Raw genomic sequence first — 23,238 nt, forward strand, 5'->3', positions numbered from 1 at the left:
TCCACAAGGACACACTGGCTGTATGGAGGGCAGCTGGCCACAGGTGCATCCAGAAGAAAGAAGCAGGAGAAAATGTACAATAATAATTTAAAATATTTAGAAAATTTAAACCAAGCCAGTGCTCTTCCTGGGGTGATGTGGGAGGCCGGAGCGGGGACAGCCTATGGTGGGGGAATGGCAGGGAGGGAGGGAGCTGCCCCAGCGTGTCCGCATGGCAGGGACCAGCCAACACAGCGGGGCTGGCGTCGGCAAAAATAATTTATTCCACTAAGACAAGCAGAGAACGAGGAAGAGCACAGAGAGGGGGCAAGGAAAGGTGGGGGGGCCCTGGTTGACATCTCAAAAGGGGACACACATAAAGTGCAGCTGAACCCACGACTGCCACCCCCCACTCAGCAGTACCTGCTTTTTGGGGGGCTAATCCCCCACCCTTCTGGCCCCACTAGTGGTTTTATCCCAAAGGGCTGCTCCCCAGCATGGGACTGGGCTTCCTAGTTTGAAACCAGCCTAGCACCACGGAGCTCCCACAGGCACCGAGACACAAACCGCTGTCGGCATCCAAAAACGTGGCACCACAACCTGAGAGGGGGATGGTCCGACACCTCCTTCCCCCCAAAACCAGCCCTCTACCCTCCATCCCCCACCCTGGGTGAGGCGACTGCTGTAAGCAGGACAGCCCCTGGTGGGGATGCACCAAACCCCTTTGCACTGGGAGACAAAACGCTGTCCCAGGCCTTTTGCCTGGCTCAGCAGCCCACCCACCCTGGGGGAAGCCCCCGGCCCCCCACAGCCGCTCTTAGGCCATGGGGAAGCCAGGACGGCCTTTCCGGGCACGGGTGCGGAGGCGGAAGAAGGTGTACATGCCCAGGAGGCACATGGAGGAGAGGAAATAGAGGGCGATGCAGAGGCTGATGTCCAGGCGGGAGAAGCCCAAGCCCAGCACTCGTAGCCAGGGGCTCTTCCGCATGCCCTCCCTGGCCTCCTCTTCCTCCCGGACCAGGACAGCGGGAGCCAGCCGGTGCTCCCGGCCCACCCCAGCAGCCCGGTCCAGGGCGATGGTGTCCCGCTTGCTGAGTCGCCGGCGCCGGCCGGCCACCGCTCGCAGCGCCTGGCTCTTGAAGTGCTGCTCGCTGAAGGAGTCCAGGTCCACGATGTCCTCGCCCACCTCGCGCAGCTTGGGGTTCAGCCTCACAATGCTGGGGCGCCGTGGCTCAGGGGAGCCTGGTCGCCCTGGAGCTCTCATCTCGCTCTCTGTCTCCTTTTCCTCCTCTTCCTCCTCCTTCTCCCTCTCCACTCGCGGGCCCTCAGTGCCCAGCCTGGTGCCTGTCCCTTCCCTGGCCACAGGGACGAGGTCAACCTCGGCAAAGTCCAGGTAGATGTTGGCCGGGGAGAAATGTGCCTTGAGGAAGGTGAGCACAGCCAGCTGGTCCCAGGCGTGCACCCCCCGCTCCTCCCTGTGGCACTGGGGACACATGTCTGGTGGAGGCCACTGCAGCTTGGGGAAATTGGGGTCCTCTGTGTCACCTCCTGCAAGGACCAGAGCCAGTGAGGGGGTTAGAGGGGACATGCAACGCAACCCTCCCCCTGTACTGGTATAAACACCCTGGAGCATCCAGCAGTTGGGGATGAGGATGTTTGGAGGAGCCATCTCAGCAGGAATGCCTCCAGGGGCACGTGGTGTTTTGGGGTCTTAGGTGCTCCCCACGGGGTGCTTCACAACTGCATCTCCAGGGCAGTCTTATGCTGTGCAACCAGCTACTGTCCCCTGTGATGGAGATGACGACCACGGGATGTCCCCACTGCTGCACCCTAATGCAGCTATTTGCCAGCTCCATCCAGGAGGAGAGATGCTTCTCCCACCTGCTTCCTGTTTTCCCCTGGCTTCCCTCCCCGTGGCTCCCCTTACCCGCCAGGCGAGCGTTGACCTCGTTGTGGTGGGACCAGAGCCAGAGGACAGCCTCCTCCCGGCCGGCCACCCGGTCCATGGACTCAGCTGCCATGGCCTCGAAGTGCTGGGCACACTCCTGGCAGCCGAAGAAGTGGCGGACGTAGCAGCGCATGGTGCTCAGCACCTCCAGTGGCAGCTCTGGGGGGAGGCAGAGGATGGGAGGGGGGCAGAAGGGTGAGTCCAGACCCTGCAGCGCCACTGCCACCGCCGAGGTGGCAGCCTCACACCCCGACTGTGGCTCGTGCCCTCCCCGCAGACCTGCCTCAGGGCAAGACAAGCCTTTGCCCACAGGCAGCATCCCTGCCCGTGCCACAGCCTGTCTGGATGCCCCTTCCCAGCGACTTGAACCCCGCCAGGGAGGCCGATACCTTTGTCAGGGCCGCTCTGGGCAGCCTGGATGGTCAGCAGGTGGAAGATGGTCCAGAGCCCGCAGGGGTAGCCGCGGAAGTGGGGTTCGCTGCCCTGGCAGCCCACCCAAGTCACGTTGCTGGGGAGCACAGCGGGGTGGGAGGCCTGGAGGACAGACAAACACGGCATGATGGAGCTGGCAGATAACTCGGGGTGGGTGGAAAAGGGCAGGGGTAAGGAGAGGAGAGAGGGGGCTGGGGTCCCCACAGGTGCCTTACATCTCTGTTATTCTTCATGGCCTCCTTCAAGGCGCTGCGGGGCAGCTCGGGCTCCGTCCAGTTCCTCAGCCAGCTGTCCAGGTTCTGCAGGTAGGTCTGCACACAGGGGCGCCCGGGGAAGTACTGCGGAGGGGGGAGAGGGGTGAGGAAACCCACACACCACCCTGGGAGCAGCAGAGCAGCCCACCAGCACCCCTGGCTCGCTGCAACGGAGCGCCAGCATCCTCGCTGGCAGCATGTGCTGGAGGGCAACACGGTTCCAGCAAGGTTTTGGTGCCTGGCCCTGAGGGGGGGGCCCCCCAAGTGCGCGCTCAGCCTTCAAACCTCAGCCCCATCTGAGGGAGGCAAAAAGCTGCTCTGACCATAAGTCAGCACAAAGCCGATTAGCAGCAGCAGTTTAAAACCACAGGCGCTGCGGGGAGAGGGGGCAGCCTGCCAGCGTGTGCTGCCGATGGACGAATGGACAGAGGGACTGACCCACGGGGAGGATGAAGCCAGCAGCATACAGGAAAAGTGACAGGGAAGCGAAAGGAAGGAGTGTTTTGCGAAGTCTGAGCTGTTCTCCCCAGGGTCTGTGGGGAATTGCACAGAAAGTCCCACATTAGCAGGGGAATTCATCCGCGACCTGACGTTTCTGCTGCAAAATGCAGTTGTTCCCCTGGCTCCTCAGCCAGCTGCGTAATGCCCTGCTTTCCAGGAACCACCACTTTTCATGTCGGGATTTCCCCCCGCCCCCCCTCCCATGCCTTAAATACCTCTTGGGAAAGCAACAGTTAAGGCTGGGACCTGCTGGCTGAGCTTCTGTAGCCTGAGTCCTGCCAAGCTGGCAGCAGTCCTGGGGACAGCAGCAACCCTGGGGACCCTGCTCCGTCCTGTGGATGAGCACAGCAACGGCAGCACCAGCTTGGCACCCCTGGGGAAGCACTGGCACCCACCAGCACCCACCACCCACCATCCTGGTGCCTCCTGCCCACGACGGGGATTCAGCTTCACCTCCTGGCCAGGTCCAGTGCTATGGCTCACCCTTGGCCAGCAAGGGAAAGGTTTGCAGAAGAATTAAAGGGTAATCAGATAAAACCGCTGCTGCTCCCCACCGCCCTGGCAAGCTCACACCCTTGGCCAAGGAGCTGGTGCAATGGGGGATTTCCCTGTGGATCTCATTAAAGGGAGAAATAGTGAGGGTGATAACCGGTGGCCAACAGAGGGAGAGCCACATGAAGCTCCGAGCTGAGGACTTAAGATTTGTTGCACCAGTGGCTCACGTTTGGATCTCTTTGCTAGGGAGAGCAGGCAGGGGTGGGAGGTGGGGGTGTCTGGCACATCAGTGAGGGCTATGTGAGGTCCAAACTGAGCAGGAGACCCTGGGTAACAAAGCAGGGAGAAAAGAAGGGGGGCATGCCTGGGTGAAAATCTGCCAAAGAGCTGGGCTGGGACGGAGACAGAGCTTCCTCCACCCTGCTGGTGGAAACCTCAGCCAAACACCACGCTCCATCACACACAGGAATTAAACTGCCCTGCTTCTGCTGGCTCAAAGCTCCTGCACTCTGATTTCAGCAAGCCCAACAGAGAAGAAGAAAGGAGACCTTAAATTCATTTCTTCCAGAGCCTGACTCAGAGTGGGAGTCCCTTTCCTGCACTATCAAAGGAGCCTGCAGAGATCAGCTCCCCAAGCCAAGCATCCAAGTCAGGCAATCAGAGTTACAAACCCCTCTGATCATCTCCACCACCCCAGAGGGTGACAGCATCTCTTCTGAAAAAGACCTACTGCCTCGGCACCTCCTGCAAGTGCCAACCCTGCTCTGCCCACTGATGCACCCCACATCTCATCTGAAACTCTGCAGCACCCACTCTCAGCGCCTGTGGGGACTCTGGGCTGAGTTCAGAGATCCACGGGGATGGGAACAGCCCCACGGCAGCTGTGGGATGCACTGAGGACCAGGACACAGGGCTCACATCTGAGACCACCACAAGTGCTGGGAGGCGGGGGCCCGCACCTGCCATTTGCATTTCACCTTATAAATATCTATGCGGAGGCGCGGATGGCTCCTCTCCTGATACCAAAAGCTCCTCACCTTCACCAGGGTGGCCACGTAGCACTTGAAGGCGGCCAGCTGGGCTCCCGACAGCGTGGCCGCACGGACAGCCTCCACCCGCAGCGAGTAGTGCAGAGTGGACTCCAGGTCGGCCATGTACACCTTGGAGCTGGGGAGGGCAAGCGCAACACGACGGTCAGTCAGCATGTTAATCCGCACCCCCAGGGACCCAGCCACCACTAGGGGTTTTTCCCAAGGGAAAGGCACCTCCCACAGCCACGGCACCTCCTCCCTGCACCAGCCCCGGCCTCCCCCAGCCCCAGAGCAATGGAGGGGGAGGTCTGACCGGTCAGCTCGCTTCGGCTGGGACGTGTTGGTCTCGTTGGAAGCGTCGACTGTTGCGTTCAGCTTGTAGGAGCCGCGGGTGATGCCCGAGAGCGTGCGCAGGTAGTAGGTGTAGAAGGAACGTGCCTCCATGTGTCTGCAAGGAAGGAGAAGCTGTAAGAAAGACCCTCCTCCCTCCCCAACAGGCCCTGACCCCCAGGAGGAAGCAAAGGAGACCAAAGGCTTAGCCAGACCAGCAACTGGGACCTGGGGAATGAGTGTGGGGTAGTCCATACTCTCCCCCTGCCCCAAGCAGTGCAAACCAGAGCAGAGCTGAGCCACAGAGTGCCATTTCCAGGCAGATGTCATGGAGGGATGGCTTGGTCACAAGCCATTTTCCCTTCTGCCAGCTCCAGGCAGGGCTGGCAGCTCTGTTCAGTGCCACCAGCAGCCCCCTGCCCAACCCAGCCACCATTGCTTTCCTAATGAACTTTCCCACAATTACAAAGGAGAGCGGAGAGATCACATAATCATTCAGGTTGGAAAAGACTCGTGTCTACAAGTTCTCCCCTACACCATATCCCCCAACATCTCATCCAAATGAATCTTAAACACATTCAGGGATGGTGACTCAACCGCTTCCCTGGGCAGCCTATTCCACTCTCTGACCACTCTTTCTGTGAAAAATTTTTTCCTAATGTCCAGTATGAACCTCCCCTGTTGCAGTTTAAAGGCATTTAAACCCTTCCTCCCTCATCTGGCACCTCACCATCCCACAGGCCCCCCCTGTGTCCCACACTCACACGGGCAGGCGGGAGAAGGAGCCGTTGCGGAGGAGCAGGTAGCCAGAGGGGAAGGTGGTGACACCGAACTTCTCCACAAGCTCCTCCTCACTGCTCAGCACCCTCCTCACCGCCACGTTCTCGTACTGCAGCATGTCCAGCGCCACCTGCAAGCCCAGTAGCCCCAGGGTCAGATGAGGGTGGTGGCAGGATCCCCAGCCCCACTGGGGATGCAGCAGGGCTATTTAGCACTCTGGATAACACTGTGCACCTGCAAAGCAGCATGCAAGCCCACTGGGGAGGCTGCTGGGAGAGGACCTCCCTGTGAAAGGTACCCAGGAGTCACTGGGCACCAGGGACATGGGCTTCAAGACAAACGGGGGATAAATGCAGCTGTACCCACCTCTCTGCCCACAAAGGAGTCGCTCTTCTCAAAGATCAGCGCCAGGTACTGATCCTTGTTCCTCTGGAAGAAGGTGCGAACCTCCTCTGCACTACAGAAACAAAAGGATGGCAGCGGGTGTCTCAGCATCAGCCAGATGCTCTGTCCTCCTGCCCAAAAGGACCTTGTCTCTTATCCCTGGGGATTTGGCAGGGGATGCTGGTGCACATTCAGCCCCACCAAGAGGGCAATTCCTCCCCACTGAAGTTTCCAGCCCAATTTTCTGCTCCAGTTCACAGGCTTTGAGAAAAGCTACTGGGGTCAGCCAAGGAGGCAGAAAACAAAGCACAGGCAAGGCAGGGAAGGAGAGAGCTGCATGTTTGCCCAGGGGAAAAGAAGCAATGAACTTGAACCAGAGCTGTTGTTTTTTTGGCTAGGACATGGAGGCACCAGAGACCTGAAGTGGGTGCCCAGCTTGACCACTGCTTTGGGAAATCCTGCTCCCTCCCCGACAGTGAAGCAACCGCCTGCATCTAGCGAAGAAAACTCAGAACCCAACAAATTTGTACTGAATGAAGAAAACCCTTTCTCGGGGCAGGCAAAGTTGCCACCGGCAGTGGCCTCACTCGGCATGCCATGGCACTGCCACATCCCCAGCCCAGGCGCTGCTTACTCTAATTAAGGCTGATGAGCAGGTTTGTTAGGAAATGCAAGGACAAGGCCCGTCTTATCCAGGCCACGTAAGTGGCTCTAGCGTGGCCAGGTTATCTGTGTCTCTCTGGGAGGTGGTGGCTGCTCCGTGCTCATTTTTGGTTCAGGATTTACCTGGAAACCTGCTCTCCACGGGACGGAGGCCGCCAGAGCCACCCCTCCATCACGCTGCCCCTACCTTGCCGGCTCCAGCGGAGGACAGGCAGGTGGCCAGGCATCCTGGCTCTGCTCCAGGTTGGTGATGATGGCATGGCGCAGGTCCTCAACGGTGGCACTAGGATCTACAGGGAGACAGCATGCCAAGGGGTCAGTCCTGGGGGAGCCGGTCCCAGGGGCTGAGGCAAGGGGAGCCGCTTTGAGCTGCTCCCCAGGGTTCCCCAAGGTCCCAATGCATGGCGGGTGCAGGCAGCAGGGCTGCTCGCACCCGGGGTAAAAAAACCCCGTGGCTCCAAATACTCACTAGTAATCCTTATTGCATCCTCCGCCTTCTTGCTAAAAGCTCTGAAGAACTGAAAGGGGAAAAAAAACAAGAGGAAACTGGGCTGAGAGTGTTTAGTTTCCCTGTGACATTATGGTGTGCTAACTGACAGCAGCCACCATGGAGGGGACTCTCAGCTGGCCACGTTCCCCCCCATCTTGCAGGGCATCCCTGGAGGGGAGGGATGCAGGCATGGGCTGGGAGCCATGTCCAGCCAAGGGCTGAGCACTGGCAGATATCTCCAAGGGTCCCAGGGAGGCAGCCAAGACCTTCCCAGTCCTGAAAACCACTGTCTCCCTGCTCCAGAGCCCTCACAAAGCAGCAAAATGTTTTTTTCCCCACTCCTGGCCTTCAACAGTGGCTCCAGTGCCCACGGTACAGCCAGGGCAGCGAAATCAGGTTGCATCAGACAGGTGTTTGCTTTACAGGCTGGGCTGGGAGCACGAGCTGTTTGCAAAAGGTGTTCAGCGGGGACAGGGGATGCAAAGCAAGCGGCTTCTCAGGACTGCCACATCAGCACGCTTCCCTGCCCCAGGAGATGTTTGGGTCAACGTCCCCTGGGCAGTGAGTCCTCGGTGAGACCCCAGGGCAGGGCTGGAGCACAAGCCAACCTGCCTGGCAAACCTCCAGATTTGACCCCACCTTGGGCTGAGCCTGTAAACTGGGACTGAGGGCATGTCTAATGAAACTCTTATCCATTTTCTGTACCGTCTCAAGGCAATCCTGGGTTTTGCTGCCTGCACCTAGAGAGCTTCAGCTTTATTGCTTGTGTTGGAGAGAGGCTCTGTTTGCAGTGGGAAACGCTGCAAAATGGCATATTGACCCAGCTAATGGGCCAGGCATGGGCCCAGGAGGTACGGCACCTCGCCAGCCACCACAGGAGGCTCCCAGGAGAGCCCCATGCAGCCTCCCACAGACTCCCTGCACCGTCCTCCAAAACTTGCACCTGCAACCACTCTCTGTCCTCCAGCACCCTTGCCCCAGGCGTTCCCAATACAGGTTTCAGACTCTCCCCTGTCCTAGGAGAGATCTGACCCTTACATTTCACCACAGAGCAGCATTTTAGTTTCGCTACTCCTTGCTGCTACATCACCCAGCAGTGGCACCGGCTGCAGACCAGTCGCAGCTATGTTTTGGGGAATGGTGAAACAGCTGCAGCCTGAAAAGCCCCCAAAGGGAATATTTTTGTGCACTAGCACTGTCGATTTGATTGAGCAAGAGAATGACAGGCCAAATAGCAAAGCAGGGTGAAACCAGGCAAGCACCCAGTGCATGCCACCCTTACCTTCAGTGTGGGGAAACCAGTTATCCCAAAATCGTTGCACACTTGCTGGTTGGCCTCGTCAGCACAGTCGATGGCCGCCAGCATCACCGCAGGCCTCCACTCTGCGGGGACAGGGGACGTGGTCAGCACAGCTCAGACCCTCTGTGGCTCCTAAAACCACCTTGTGCCACACAACCGCTGCCGGGCATCTCCCGCTGCACCAGCACATGGCTCCTCCCAGCCCCAAAAATCACAGCTCGCCCCTTGCAGGAGTCCAGCTGATGGGTTTCTAAGTCCCAAATACCCAAAGCCATGGTCCATGCTGGTGCTTGGTGCCCTACTTTTCGCGTGGCAGGAGCGTGAGGAAAGCCGTGCGAGGCGGGACCAGGCTTTGCATGCCCTGCCTTCGTAGCATGGGCAGCTCTGCCTGCTGCTGCCTGCCTGTCTGGTTCTGCGGGCCCAGGCTCTGCCCCAACTGGAAGAGGCCGCCAGAAGAAGGGGAGGGATGGCTAACCGCAGCCGGGGGAGCGCAAGGAACACGGGCTCCAGCTTGTCTCACCCCAGACAGGTTGATAACTGAAGGGGAACAACCCAAAACCAGTGGTGGGGACACAGTGGCAGAAGTGCTGAGCATCCACTCCCCCTCTGTGACTCTCCACCACCACCTCCCCGAGGAGGACCAGCAGGTTCCTGGGGTAAAACACAGACAAAAAAAGGGGGGCATGAAGGCATTTCAAGCAGCAGACTCTGAAAGCCAACAGCAAAATGGACATAAAAGCTCTGAAATGGCTCCTTTTTAGTGTAAAGGACACAAGCTGATGAATGCCTGGCTTCTCCTTTGAGTGGGACAGGGCGGGATGTGGTGCTGGTACACAGATGGACCCCACACTGCCCTAGGTGGGAGCCTACCAAAGACCTGCTGGGACTGTCCTATGTCGCGAATAACAGGGCAGACAAGCTGCTTCCCGCTGCCCTGGCACCAGTGGCACAGGAGGGCCAGTGCCAAGCCCTGCTGCAGGGAGCCAGGCATGCTCCTGGACTCACTGGCATGTGGTGCCCGTGGGTCACCCCAGCAACGGCATCCTCCCCGTCCACCCCTCTCCTGTGCAAATCCACCTGTGGGAACGGCAGCGAGGACGCCGAGCGGCACAGGGGCAGCTTCTCCACCCTGCCTCTGCGGTCCTGTCTTCGGAGCGGGAAGCCCTCAGGGGACCCCGTTTTGGAGAGGGGCCAGGAGAGCCGGCATTCCCCCGCAGGGCCCGGGCGCGCACCCCATTCCTCACATCCTGCCCCGCTGGGGAGCGCTGACGGCATCCCCTGGGAGGGACGGCATCCCCTCGGAGGGACGGGATGCCCGCCCCGGCCGGCACCCTGACTCACCCAGCAGCGACCGCGCTCGATCAATTAGTGCAATAACAGGGAGAAGACGTGCGCACCCCTGGATGCCGGGGGAGGCAGGACGAGCCCCGGTGGAGCGAGGGGCCCGGCAGCGGGGGGTGTGGGTTCCCAAGCGGGGCTGGGCACCAGCCAGGCCCAGGCATCAAGGTCAAAGCCGGGAACAAACCAGCTGGGATCACTGCCCGGCCCCAACGCCGTGCCAGCCTCTCCCTAATGGCACCGGGGAGGAGCGGGGCCGAGGGGGGGTCTGGGGGGGCAGCGGGACCCCCCATGCCTGAGGCAGGCTCAGGTGGAGTTTCTCACAGCCAAAGGGGCTCCAGCGATGCTGCTAAGCCGGGCCTACTCATCACGGGGTGGGGGGCCTGGGCATCGGGGGAGGGGGGGCTGGGCCTTGCCGCCAGGCCTATGCCGCAGGGAGGCTGGGGCAGGGATGCAGGGGGATTTAGGGGTGCTGATAGAGGATAGCGCTGAGGGGATTGAGGGGTGCTGATGGGGAGGGTGCAGAGGGGATGCGGGGGGCAGAGATGCAGGGCAGATTTAAAAGTGCTGATAGAGAGGAGGGTGATGGGACGAGCATGCAGGAGGGATTTAGGTGTGCTGATCTAGGGGCAGGGGCACAGGGAGGATTTAGGGGTGCTGACAGGAGAGCAGATAGGGACGCAGGGGTGATTTAAGGGTGCCGATGAGGGGCAGAGACACGGGGAACTAAATGGGGCGTTGATAGGAGAAGACAGACAGCGATACAGGGAGGGGGAAACAAGTTCAAGGGCTGAGGGGAGGGTTTGGGGATGCTGATGGGGCGGGCGGGCAGGCAGGGACACGGGGAAGGGAGGGCAGGCGGGCAGGGACAGGCAGCCGGGCCGGGGACTCACCGCGGAGGTCGTGGGCCAGCGCCCGCCATGTGGGCGCGAAGTGGACGCAGTGCCCGCACCAGGAGGCGAAGAACTCGACGGCCCAGGCGCTGGGCGAGCCCAGCAGCCGCCCCTCCGCCCCCGGCCCCAGCAGCTCCAACGGGTCTCCGGCCGAGTACAGCCCGCGGGGCCGCGCCGCCGGCAGCGACAGCGCCAGCACCAGGGCCGCCGCCAGCCACCAGGGCCGCCCCCCGCCGCCGCCGCCGCCCCTCGCCCGCCGCCGCCCCATCGCCGGCCAGGCCGCCCGCCGCCGCCGCCCGCCGCCTTTACGGCCGCCCGCAGGCCCCGCCCATCAGGGCCGGTCTCGGGGGCGGGGCCAAGGCCCCCCTGCAGGCGGCGCCCCCTATCGGGCGCGCGGCGGCGCCCCCCGCTACCTGCCCACACCCGGCCCACACCTCACGGCCGGGGGAGGGGGGGGCGCCCCCAAGCCACCCCCCGGCCCCTCGCCAGCGTCGGCATAAAACCGTTTCACCCTCCCGTGTAAAATGTTAAAATTCTGATAACGCGAGGAAAGGCGAAGGCGGCTGAGTCAGGCCCAAAACCTGCCGTGCTGCCATTAGGGTCATCCCTGTGGGCAGCGCCTGGGTCGGACACCCTGACTTCAGCCACCGTCACCAGGCACACACACACCCCAAGGGGGACCCCAGCAACCCGGCTGCTGCCCCCGCCCCAACCCTGCCAGGGATGTGGCAACAAGGATAGACAACGAGGCCCTCAAAATCCAGCTGCTCCATCCAAAACAAAGCAGGCCTCCGTCCCAGGGGCGGCCCCACATCTGGTCACAGCCACCCCGGCCGTGCCACGGCTCACGCACACACCCACGTCACTGGCTGCTGGGCGGAAGGTGCCCGTTGCCCAGGGCCCCGGGGCAGAGCCGGGCTGGACACGGCCCTGCAGCCCAGCCCTCTGCTCTCTCCACACCCCCCCAGGCCAGCGGGCCCCGGGCACTGGGGGTGCCCATCGCTGTGGAAGGCTGGTTGCTGGCTCTGTCCCCAGGAAGGCCATTAGCCCTGCCGGGCCCCACCTAGGTACTTTAGACAGACTTGCCATGCTAGAAAAACAAGCCTGCCAGAGCCAAGCCTTGCCGTGGCAGGGGAGGGCAGGGGCCTGCACCCAGGGCACGGCTCTGGGGGAGCTGTGGGGCTCCCCAAGAGGGCTCGGCTGTCGGGGACAGAGCCTGTCAGACACGACCCTTGTGGGATTGCTACCATGCATCACTGGCAGGTCGGGCTGATGCAAACAGGGCAGAAGATGGTTTGCTCAAGCCCTGCCAGCTGTAATTAAATGCCTAAGGGATTATCACACCTTTCTGTCCAAGGAGGAGGGAGCAAGGAACAGCACAGGCTATGCAGAGCTGCTCAGAAAGGTGGTCCCTGGCTACTGCCAGACACCTTGCCACGACTCATCTCTATCCATCTGGCAATTAAAAGACAAAAATCCCTCTGCTTAGGGATGTCATCACCGTTATTTTACCCTGGGTTAAAATCCTTCTATTAAGGGCTCATCACCTTGATGAGGTTATCACAGTGAAGGAGAGGTGTTCCCACCGGGGTAATTGCCAGCATCCTCCCCATCCAGCTCATCCCTCCCTCCTAGGGAGCCCAAATACCTTGAATCCTTTTTTAGATGCAAAAGCAGAATCTAACCTGAAGGCAGATGGTCGAGAGCACCCCGGGGGGTGCTCAGTCCTTTTGAGGTGAGCCTCTCCATTGCTCACCCACCTGAAGCGCCGGGGTGGGGATGCTCCTGCTTCCTAGGGAACAGCCAACAGCAGGGGCTGGGGGTGCCACCCATGAACCTGCTGCCAGGCTGGCACATCCCTGCTCTCCAAGGAACAGCCTCCTTCAGCCACAGTCCGTGGGGCTTTCCAGGCACAGACTTGCCCAAAAAGCCTTTTCTTTCCCCCTTTCAATGCTGCTGCAATGCAAGAGATGAGTCTTTTCTTCCACCTCAAACTGGGAAGAGCCAGGTTTTCATTGCAGAATGCCCCGAGACAGGGCATGGGTGTGGCAAACCAAAGATGAAGCAGAGATTTTGAAACAGCTGATTTTATGATGGCTTTGAGAATAATGAATTCCAAAAACTCAAGAAGCAATAGAAGAAATGCCCTCCCAGTGCTGCCTGCCTTTTTGTTCTCTCTTGCTTTGCACCCTGTCGCTGCTAGCAGAGCCTGAGGGCAGTGAAGCACAGGGGATGGGTGCTGGATGACCCTGGATGCTCGGCTGCTGAATCCTCAGCCAGCCCTGAAGCCCAGCTTTAGGCTCTCCTGGCACATGTAGGAACCTATTTAGTTTTCAGCTGTGCTGCACAGCAAAGCCTTCAGTGCTGACCTCAGCATCTTTAACTTCGGGAAGAGATGTGCTTCACTCTTAAGTGGTAAGGCCACAGGCTAAGGACCACCGTAGAGGTTCCCGTGCTGCACAAATTCCTGTGCAGCAGCTGAGTGGTAGCTTTACTTCATTAAACTCATCAGCTTTCAAATCTCCTTTCCCAGACTAACAGCCAGCAGGAATCTCCTTGAAGTCAATGAGGTGTGGGCAACACCAAACAGGCTGAGAGCCTCAAAGGCCACTAAGATCTCACCAAAATCATTTAAGCCCTGCAGAACTTGTTTTGTGCACCCAAAATGGATCATTTGTGCAGACACAAGGAGCTGCTCTGATGGCCTCTGTGCTGAGTTAGAGAGGAGACGAGGAAAGAGCAGTTGGTTTTTTACGTATTCAGCCCTTGAAGTGCTAGAAAGGACTATGCTTCAGAAAATGGAGAAAGACTTTTGCTGTCCAGTTTTAAAAGCATGGATCTGGCTGCAAAACACCAATAGTTCAAAATGGCCAGGTAAGCTGACCTAGGACCTTCTCAGTTCCCTTTAGTTGTGAAGGTTTGGGGACAGGGAGATCCTGAAATGGACTTTCTTCCTTGAAAATTAAAGCACACGTTCCTACCTAATTGTGTGATTCCAGGAACTGACTCCAAGAAAAACACGCAACCAATGCAAGACTCATGATACAATCATGGCAACCCTGTCACTTGGCCCTGGCATTTCAGAGGCTGTTCAGAGAAGATTGCACCCAACTGCCCTGAGAGCACCTCAGAAATACCAGTTGCAGAGAAGGCTTGACTGCTTTCCTCTCTCTTCAGCCTTCACAAAATGGGACTAAAGAACTCAGTGAAGCCCTCGTCGATCTGGAGCACAGCATTGTTTAAAGTGTGGTCCTTCTCTTAATATAAGAAAAGCCTCATTTCCCCAATTAGCATCACCAAACAGTTTCAGAGAGAGAGAGTGAAAATTGGGCCACCTGCCACCTCTCAGCCAGCTGAAGTCAGCTGGGACACTCCAGTCCAGGTGGCACTAGTCACACCTCCGCTGAGACATGGTTTCAGACAAGACCTTTGGCAGCACCTGCACGATGAACCCACCAGCTTCCGCAGCTTTGCCAAGAGAATAACGCACAGAGTGGATGTGAAACCTGACTGCTTCCCACACCCTCCATCAGCTCTGCCAGGCTCACCCCTATGAAGACCAGGAAAGCCCCTTATAGCCCCCCAGTGGTAGCTGGGAATTGCTGACTATGCAAGACAGGCTTGGTTGGATACAGTCAATTTCTACCTTTCAAGCTCAAGCAGCCTGTAATAACAACAAACGTAAAAGAAAATCTGGGGTGCATTCTCAGGATGTGATGAATGTGTTCACGTAGTTTGTGTCTGCAGAGACTACAGCAGTACCAGCCCCTTTCTGCTACTCACCCTCTGCTGAATCATCCTTGCTCAGAAGGACAGCAGCGACACTGCGCTTGCTCTTTTCGGAGGGACCTGGGGGGACCGGGAGGAACTGGTGTCATCTTTGGTATGTCTGGGTAGGAAACGTTCTACCTGCAAATTTAAGATCTACTTAAAGTCATAAATCATCACCATGACCCAGGATGCACAGAGCAGATGTTTTCCACTCCAGCTCATCTGCCCAGCTACCAGGGGCAGATCGGAGGAGGCTACACCCCCCAGATTTGCCACATCATTTCTTGGCAGCTGGTTTAATTGCAGTGCATGAAACTGAGAATACCACAGGGATGACAATGGAGCACTCCTCTCTTGCTGTGGCAGCAGTCCTGCAACGTAAGTGAGGTCTCACCTACCAAGGACCGGTGTGCCAAATCATGGGTTCACTGAGCAGCACCTGGCTCCATCACCTCTGCGGAGCAATGCAGCAGGACACTGCAGCAGGTGATGAGGTCCTCAAGCCAAGCAACACAAGGAATAGGATCCCCTGCAGCCTCCTTTATTTTGCCAGAACAAAAGAAAATAAAATCTGTGGGACAGCCTCCAGAACTGGCATTAATCCCACCTCCAGCAAACTCAGAGACAAAACCCTAGTTTGAGTCAAGCTAGATTTCACAGGGCAGTGACAGACAAGTCAGTGTGTGAGAAGCCGCCACCTGAAACCAACATTGGGGAGGGAAGGCAGCCCAGTGGACAAGTCTTGCACAGCTAGAGAAATGGGCTGGAAAACTGAGACCAAGAGAAACACTGAGAGCAGGAACCGAGCAGACCTGCTCCAGGCCATCCTCACACAGCACACTTGACAGGCAAAAGAAGGCACCTTACCCCAAACATCTCCCCCCTGTGCCCCACTCCTGCCCAACCCTCACCCTTCTGAGTGGAGCTGCTGCACCCCCCCAGCTCTATTCTCCTCCTTTCCCCCAAATTTCTGCCATATCTGACTGTGGAAGAGGCAGAAAGGTGCTGGGCTGGGGCTATGGGTTTTGTTTGCTTCAGTTTCCCTCCCCCACAGGACCTGCATCCCAAAGAGCACCCTACGCTTTCAAACTCCATTACGTCTCATCTGCATTCCTGCCTGCCAACGGCCCGTGCTCCAGGCTGGGTGCCAGCAGCCGGGCAGTCCCCCTCCTCTCCTTCCTGCGTGCTGAAGGCAGCTGTCAACGTCCAGCAGCTTCCCGCTGGCTCCTTTTCTTCTGAGGGCTGCATTAATGAGAGCCTGGACATTGCAGAAGCCCTTGTGCAGCAATGTCTGGAGCAGAGTCAGTATTTCAAGTGCTCCAGCACCCTGCCAGGTGTTTTAGGAGGCACCAAACCAGCCCCACTCCCTCCAGCGTGCTGCTGGGAAGACGGCTGCCTGCCATTGCCCAACCCTGGAGTTTCACCAGGTCCGTGGGTGAAACGGCTGTTGGAGGCAACTGCGCTCCAAGGGTTCTGGGAAGAGTTGCACAAACACCACCGTAGAAAGTCAGCGCCCAAGTGAAGCAACGTAGACTTGCAGATGAGGAAATCTGAGCCTCCATCAGGCTGATTACTGGGCATCCTGGGCAAGGACAGCAGTAGCAATGCAGCACTTTGCTGTGTCACTCACCAGAGTGCCATGGCAGCGTTCCCATCACTCGAGCGGTTTAAAAGGGTTCTATAGCCAGAGAAGCATAGATCAATATTTCTTCAACGTGAAATGCACTCTAAGCCACTTCCAGGGATGGACACTGATGGCTGCAAGTAGAACACTGTCCAAAAATACAGGACTTGTGGAGGAAAACTGCTGCGGGGCGAGGAAAGAGGTGACATGGATGCTCAACTGCTGCTCAGTAACGAGAGCACAGAGGTTGCAGCATCACTTTGTCTCGGCCCTTTGGATGTCAAACGAGCCACCGCTGTGCTCTGGTTGGTTCAACCCCCCCGAGCTCAGAGGGCCACGACGTGCTTCTCTGTCTGTCCGAGGGCTGTGGATGGTGTTTCCGGCCCGCTCCTGGCACCGCCAGACTGCAGCAAAGCTGCTTCTGTAATGGAAGTCCAAGCACAGCAAGTCCTCCCCCAGGATGAGGCACCTCAGCTAAGGAAAAGCAAAGAGCAAGTAACTGCTCAGCCCAGAGTAATACCTTTGCAGTGGTGTTGTTCTCAGGTCCCCCCGTTTGACGCACACGCCTCTGACAGGCAAAGAGCGGTGAGGAGCAGACTGCCACAGCATCCTCCAAGCTGCGAAGACCAGCGTCTGTAGTAAAGGGAAAGCAAAGCCTTTTCTGCTGGGCTATGCATTGATAAATGCCACCAAAACACAGCAGAGGTGCAACGGCAGCTGTAGGTGCCGAGGAGGCTCGATAAACGTGCTTGGTCTGACAATTCACACTGCCACTCATTCGCCACGTGCCTGTATGCCTGTGGTTTGGCACTGCAAGTCCTCTTACAGAGCTCCAGGACCTCTCACACCTTAAAGCGTTTGGGTTTTTTTGGTTGGTTGGCTGGTTGGGTTTTTTTCATTTTGGAAATGAAACAGCAAAGATTTAGGAAAATTCCACCAATAAAGTCTTCAGGGAAAGAAGCAATCGGTGCTGGTAACAGCAGCTGTAACAATTTTGGAGCCTAATCAAGGGATCCAAAACAAGACAGGTTCTGAAGAATTTAATTCCCAGACTGTTGTTTAGCATAAGAATAGCTCCCCCCCTGCAAATGTTTTAAACCATGAATTTTTAAAACCTATTTTAAATAAATATGTACAAGGAATACTTTTTCTCCTGCAGATCATGCAGTGCATTCCTGCAATGATTTACGCAGTGCTATTTTCTGGTTTTGCTTTTATCAACACTCAGTTTCAACTAGTAACATTACGATTATAATTAAGGCAACTCTAATGGGATTTTGTGGTCTGTGATTGGCATCCCAAGCACAGCACTGAACAGAAAGGGGAACGCACAACGGACAAATCTCCAGGACACCTTCAGAATTAGCAATCATTTGGGTAATTATAAAGCTCCATTGTTATAAAGAACCAGGAAACAAAATTAATTTATAAATCAGTTTATTTACAGATTTTGTTCTCTTAAAGTACATTTCAGTTACCAAATATATTTACACTGGTGTACACAGGGACCACCCTGGTTATTTTACAGTTCTTAATTACAAAAAACCAAAACCCCTCCACATCCTTGGGTCTGTCTACTGTGCAAAGCTGCTCTGGATGTGAACATTAGCTGAAACTGGCCCAAAACCCAAGTTACCAGGTTATTTACAAATACACAGTAAACGGGTTTCTTTTCAGCATCTCCACAAGACAGTACACAGGGAGACAGAGCCTCCCAGAAGGCGGCTTTGCAAATGTATATCAAAAGGCTCTGCAAAGTCAAGGAAAAAACTAGTAAATGCAGGTTAATTACAGTATTCCTCTTTCATCTGTATATAATTTTGCATTTTAACGTTTAAATTACAAATAAGTTCAATAGTTTGCTTTTCTCCACTTTAGCTGATTTGTAAACACTTCAGATGCACTAAATACCTTAAAAGATGCAACTGTTTCTCTGTTGAAAAGTACTTTATTTTCCTAATATTCTTAAGGTAGCAAAGGGATATGAAAGTCAGAACTGCACGCAGTTCCCCGCAGAATAGTCACTTAAAAGGTCTCTATCACTGTGCTACTGAAGATCTTCTGCAGGTACACACTTATTCAAGTATTGCAAAAAGCTAAGGCCACTTTTTCAAGAAAGGAAAGTGAACAAGACAGGATTTTTCAACCCCTCATTCCACCTTGTGAGCAACAAGCCTTTTCTGAAAGGCAGAAGTACTGATATTCCACAGCTTGTCTCAGGGAGCATCCTGCTATGAGAGAGGTACTCGCACTCCTTGTCCTCACAAGCCTGGGCTTTCCCACCTGGCACCAAGATCCTTCCAAAGAGGGAACCGCATCTCCCCAGAGAGGACAGCCACTGCTCCAAACAGCTTATGAGTCTCAGAAAAATGTCTCAGCCTTGAATCCTCTCATGTGGTTGCACCAAGATAACAAGGACCCAGAAATATCATCTTGTTCTTAGAATGGGTAGGGCGGGGGGAGAAATAGAGAATCCAGCCTCTGTCTGTGAGACTCCAGGCTTCCCCATACCTCCTCGTTAGCAGACAGACCATTGCTTCATCGTGGTAATCATCAGTCCACAAGTACTCAACACACTCGAGGTTTTCAATATACACTCAACTCAAAGCAACTCAACACGCTTGAGGTATTGAGAAGGTAATTCACATCCGTTCAAGTCTCTTTAGGGTTGCTCCTAGCAAGGATTGCTACCAAAAATAAACGGTGATGTTTGCAAAGGAATAAAGCCATTTCTTAGACACAGCTTCCTTCTGCCCAAACAGGTGTAAAAATAGTTACTACTTCTATTGAGGGTACTAAACTAGCGCTATCCAAGCCAGCAAGACAAGAGGCATACGATGACTAACACAACCTCTCCAATGGTCGCTGGTACCTTGGGAGGCCAACTGCACCACCTTCCCCCTGCCGGTAGACAGAGCAGAAGAGCCCTGCCAGCCCTGCAGAACAGCCAGGAAGTCTTGGGGATGCAGGGCAACCTTCTCCTCAATGTCGCCACAGTATCTACTGAAATCAACTTTGTTTCTCTGATACTCCAGCTACAAACCTACACTGCAGGTTTCTGCCTTCTTTCCCTAATTGCTACCTATAAAAATAACAATCCTTGCTATTGAAAAAGATACACCCAGGAAAGGGAATCTGAGGCAGTGACCCAACCAGTGACACCATGCTGGTTAAATGTAGCAGCTTTAGTTTGCTTCTATCTTTAGCATTCAAGAGTTTCCTGGTTCAGCATCACGACATTTTATGTGGACAAGTGAATCACTTCAGGGAAAAAAAGCTGAACAATGCTCCACCAAGACCATCTGTCTTCCAGCCAGCCAGAAGGGCCATTACTGCAGGACAGACAGACACACATATGCCCATTGGAGGTGCTGTTATACACTGTGACCTCCTCCTGGTTCTTCCACTCGTTAAGCTCCCATGAATATGGCTCACCATTAACTCACAAGTGAGGCGCTGGCAATACTATATCTGAGAATCTAAATGGACCTCTGACAAATCCAACATTTCCCAGTGCTGTCCCTGAAGAATTACCAGCTGTGTGTCATTGTGCAAAATGCAAATATTCCCATGATAGCTTTCAAAGAAAAAAAGAAAGAGGTGGCAAAGAGAAAACAAAATCAAGCAGTAGCAGCAGAGATATGCATAGCAGGAAGGGTAAGAACCAAGTAGATATGAACAAAATGGTAGAGATCTCCCTGCTACACCTGAGGGGAGGGCTTCAAAGTGTCTTTCTGCACTCCAGTGTGTCTGGAGAATCTGACTGTCCTCTGGGTCTTGTCCCAGGTTAGCAAGCAGGGACATCCACTATTAAGGCATCAATGTTTGACCCCAGATTGCGTTCCTCCAAAACAACCACAAGAACGGGAGGGACAGGTTAGGAATGAGCACTCAGCAGAAGGCTGCAGTTGAACCCAGCACCGAATCAACCACGTAACAGCTGCCCATGGTCTAGAAGTTCTGGGAAAGGAAGGAAACATATGGAGCAGGAAGTTTCACATATTTCAGCTTAGGCCCCTCAACTCTCCATCACCTCCGAATCAGGGGTGGTAAAGCTTCATTCCTAGTCCTGCCTTTGCATCCCACCCCTGGTCACTGAGGTTTGGTTCTTCTTACCTTCCCCCCCCACCTCTATCTGCCTCAAGAAGCCAGAGGTTTTGTGCGAAGAACAAGGGGCTCTGGAAGTTTCCAGAACAGATGCTTTCTCAAGTTCGGCTGTCTCAAAACATAAGACAGTGCAGCCAACTGCACAGGACACTCTCCTATAACCCACTTAATAAATTATCCGAAAATAAATAAAAAACCCACAAGCACAAAACATGCAGACAGTCAAGCACTGGACACTGCTTTCTTTGGTGAATACACTCTGTTCTCTAAATTGTTCAAGTAACAGCTTCTCCAACTAATCAGGTGACAGTAAGGGAGGAAGCTGAGGAACTGAAGGCCCAATTTTTGTGAGGAAATGTTTTCCACTCCTGCATGTCTCGTGCCTGAGAAAATCCTGAGTATCCATTATCTGGGAGCAGCTGGTGCTCCAGGAAGAGAAGTAGTGCTACACGGTAGGAGGAAAGTCGTCCACAGGCTCATCTTTCATGCTTGACATCAGGCGGCCTTTATCTTGCTCCATCTCGGGACTGAAGCAAGTTACATAGGAAAAGCATCAAGAATTCTTTACTTGAATGCAGAAAGCAACATCATCTAATTTCCCTGGACTGGCTGGCACCATACATGGTACCACATCACAGAAGAAAGATGAAAACCAGCTTCACAGAGAAGGGAATTAAATAGGCTCTGGAGCAGAAGAAACTGATGCACACTGTTAGGGCTGCAGGAGAAGACGTGTTAAGATTATAACACTGTTCAGTACGCAAAAGTACGCAAAAGTCTCCATTCATGACTAAAACCTGACCAAACCGTTTCTTCTTCAGATTACTCACATTTCTAAAGACAAGTCGAGTACTGATGTCCGACAGCCATTCCAGCAAAACAGCCAATGTCCCAGCTTAACCCCACCTGAACATGTCAAAGCCCCAGGCCAGGGCCCCAGACAGCTGCTGACAGTTACATGGCATAACCATGCATTGGCACACGAACAGTCTTGAGCACTGCAACACAGCCTCAAGTGAGGGATCAGCTTGTTCCAAACAATAAATCTGATGCGAGGTCTCTAGTGGCAGCGGATGCAAATTCAGGTTCCTCTAATCACATCTGAGCTGCCTTTAAACCCCAGGCATGGAAGTCCAGCAGCAGCGCTTGCAGGGTGGAGAGTACGTCAGGAGTCAGCAAGACCCATGACTCAGTGGTTACGCAGCTGTAAGTTTATTTTCAGCACTGTCAGACAAGGAGCAGTCTCTGCTGTTTCTCATTTATCTGGTTCAGTACATCAACAGTGTCTCTGATTAAGGCCTCGAAGATCCCGTCTGCCAACTGCATCTTTACGCACAGTTCATCCTCATCATAGTTCACCCACTGTGCTTCTTCCTCGTGAAGTTCCTGCACCTTTGAGGGTAGAAAAGGCAATAGAAACATTACAATTCTGTTGCTCTATGATAATATCCCCTGCAAAGTTCCAGAAAGAGTCCAAAACAGCGCGCATCTGCCAACAACGTATCTGTCTTTGTAAGAGATTACAGGAAACGCTTGGAATAACAAAATGAACACTGATCTATTTGAATCAGGCTATTTCACTCTATGAACGTTTTCTTCTTTTCACTGTAGTATCCATTTTAAAGGATTTCATATTCCTACAAGTCCTTCACTTGAAAGAACACGGCTAATGGGATATGCTCAGCCAACAGCAGAAGCTCCATTAAAAATGTCCCTAATTGCATATTTGCAAGAAGCCGACTCCATACAGCTTAAACTGGTATGAAATCATACAAAGGCCTTGAACAGGGGGGGGAAGCAGAAAAAGAAGAGACTTTACTGCAGTTCAGTTCATCTGAAAAATAATTAGAAAACTTAAAGTAAATAACTAACTTTTCCAGTTCTTCTGTACAGGAAGACAAAATGCTGGCATGCGTTGTATGATAACATTACAACTCATTTGCAGCGAATATTCTACGCTTTGTTGGATTTGAGAGCACTATTACAAATGGAATTTTGTACCACTACAGCTAAAACAGTAACTCAATAAGTATTTGTTTCTTTCTATTCCTAAATTGTTGACAATCAAAACCCTGTTTTACTGCTCACTGGCAAATACGTGTTTTAGTAACAGACAGAAGTATACAATTTCATTCAGCAAATCAAGACTTATTGTGAGTTCAAACTAGACATCTCCAATTAAGCTTATTAAAAATTTGTCTTAGGGGCCATTTCAGTACTACAGATAACACCCTAACAAAGCTCAAACTTTTAAGAAAAGAAAGAGTGGATGCAAATGTCACTCATTTAAAGTGACAAAGAAAACCTGCTGAAAGCTCCTTCTCTGCTCAGCTTCAGCAGAAAGCTCCTCTGACCATAAATCCTACACTCTGAATTCAAAATACATTTATGCTGTCCACATAGACAAATGCATCAGACACCTAGACACTGCCAAAACAATGTTAAAGCATACGAAAAAACAATAATCCAGTGTCTGTATGTAATGGTGTCCTTATCTAAAGAGAATACAAGAGCTATAGCCCCAACCCACTCCATTCCTCCCTTTTGCCTGAGGCTAAACCGCCCAGAAAGTTGTCCATTTTGAAGGTGACAGCTACTGTAGCATCATGATGATTCAATAACCCAAACACAGCGTGAAGCCAAAGAACAGGCTGCTATGGGAACTGCTTCAGGGCTTGCAGCCTTTCAAAAGGCCTCAGTTATACACGGAGCTTCAGTCTGACAGCACCTTTCTGCCCCTCTTAAGAGACCCTGGGGAGAGGGGCAGGGATGTCATCCTGCAAACAGCTTTGGAAGAGTCACGCTATTTGCTTACAAATCTCTGTGCTACCACAGGGAGCGCTCCACTTCAGCATAGACCCGTCTCCCATAGGGCTGTGAAAGACGAAGTGTTAATGGTTTCATCATGCTTCTTACTA

The 23,238-nt window shown here is 54.4% G+C and overlaps 2 protein-coding genes across 4 annotated transcripts in view; both read right to left on the minus strand.

The window, feature by feature from the left end:
* Positions 1-240: 240 nt before the first annotated feature.
* QSOX1 (quiescin sulfhydryl oxidase 1) lies at positions 241-11,086 on the minus strand. The gene is made up of 12 exons (XM_074906942.1): positions 10,819-11,086; positions 8,570-8,670; positions 7,267-7,315; positions 6,985-7,087; positions 6,117-6,207; positions 5,735-5,880; positions 4,954-5,088; positions 4,647-4,776; positions 2,575-2,697; positions 2,317-2,461; positions 1,907-2,086; positions 241-1,527 (listed from the first exon to the last, which is right to left on the minus strand). Exons 1-12 carry the CDS (start codon positions 11,084-11,086, stop codon positions 797-799), a joined length of 2,202 nt encoding a protein of 733 aa, XP_074763043.1. The 3' UTR covers positions 241-796.
* A 6,553-nt stretch (positions 11,087-17,639) lies between these two features.
* The window catches only part of CEP350 (centrosomal protein 350), a 76,971-nt gene continuing 71,372 nt past the window's right edge, over positions 17,640-23,238 (minus strand). For all 3 annotated transcript variants that reach the window (XM_074906944.1, XM_074906945.1, XM_074906943.1), the window contains one exon: positions 17,640-21,712. In XM_074906944.1, coding sequence (XP_074763045.1) covers positions 21,548-21,712 — 165 coding nt within the window. In that variant the 3' untranslated portion in view covers positions 17,640-21,547. The remainder of the gene's footprint in view (positions 21,713-23,238) is intronic.

This window comes from Athene noctua, chromosome 5, assembly GCF_965140245.1.
Source record: "Athene noctua chromosome 5, bAthNoc1.hap1.1, whole genome shotgun sequence".
Lineage (NCBI taxonomy): Eukaryota > Metazoa > Chordata > Aves > Strigiformes > Strigidae > Athene > Athene noctua.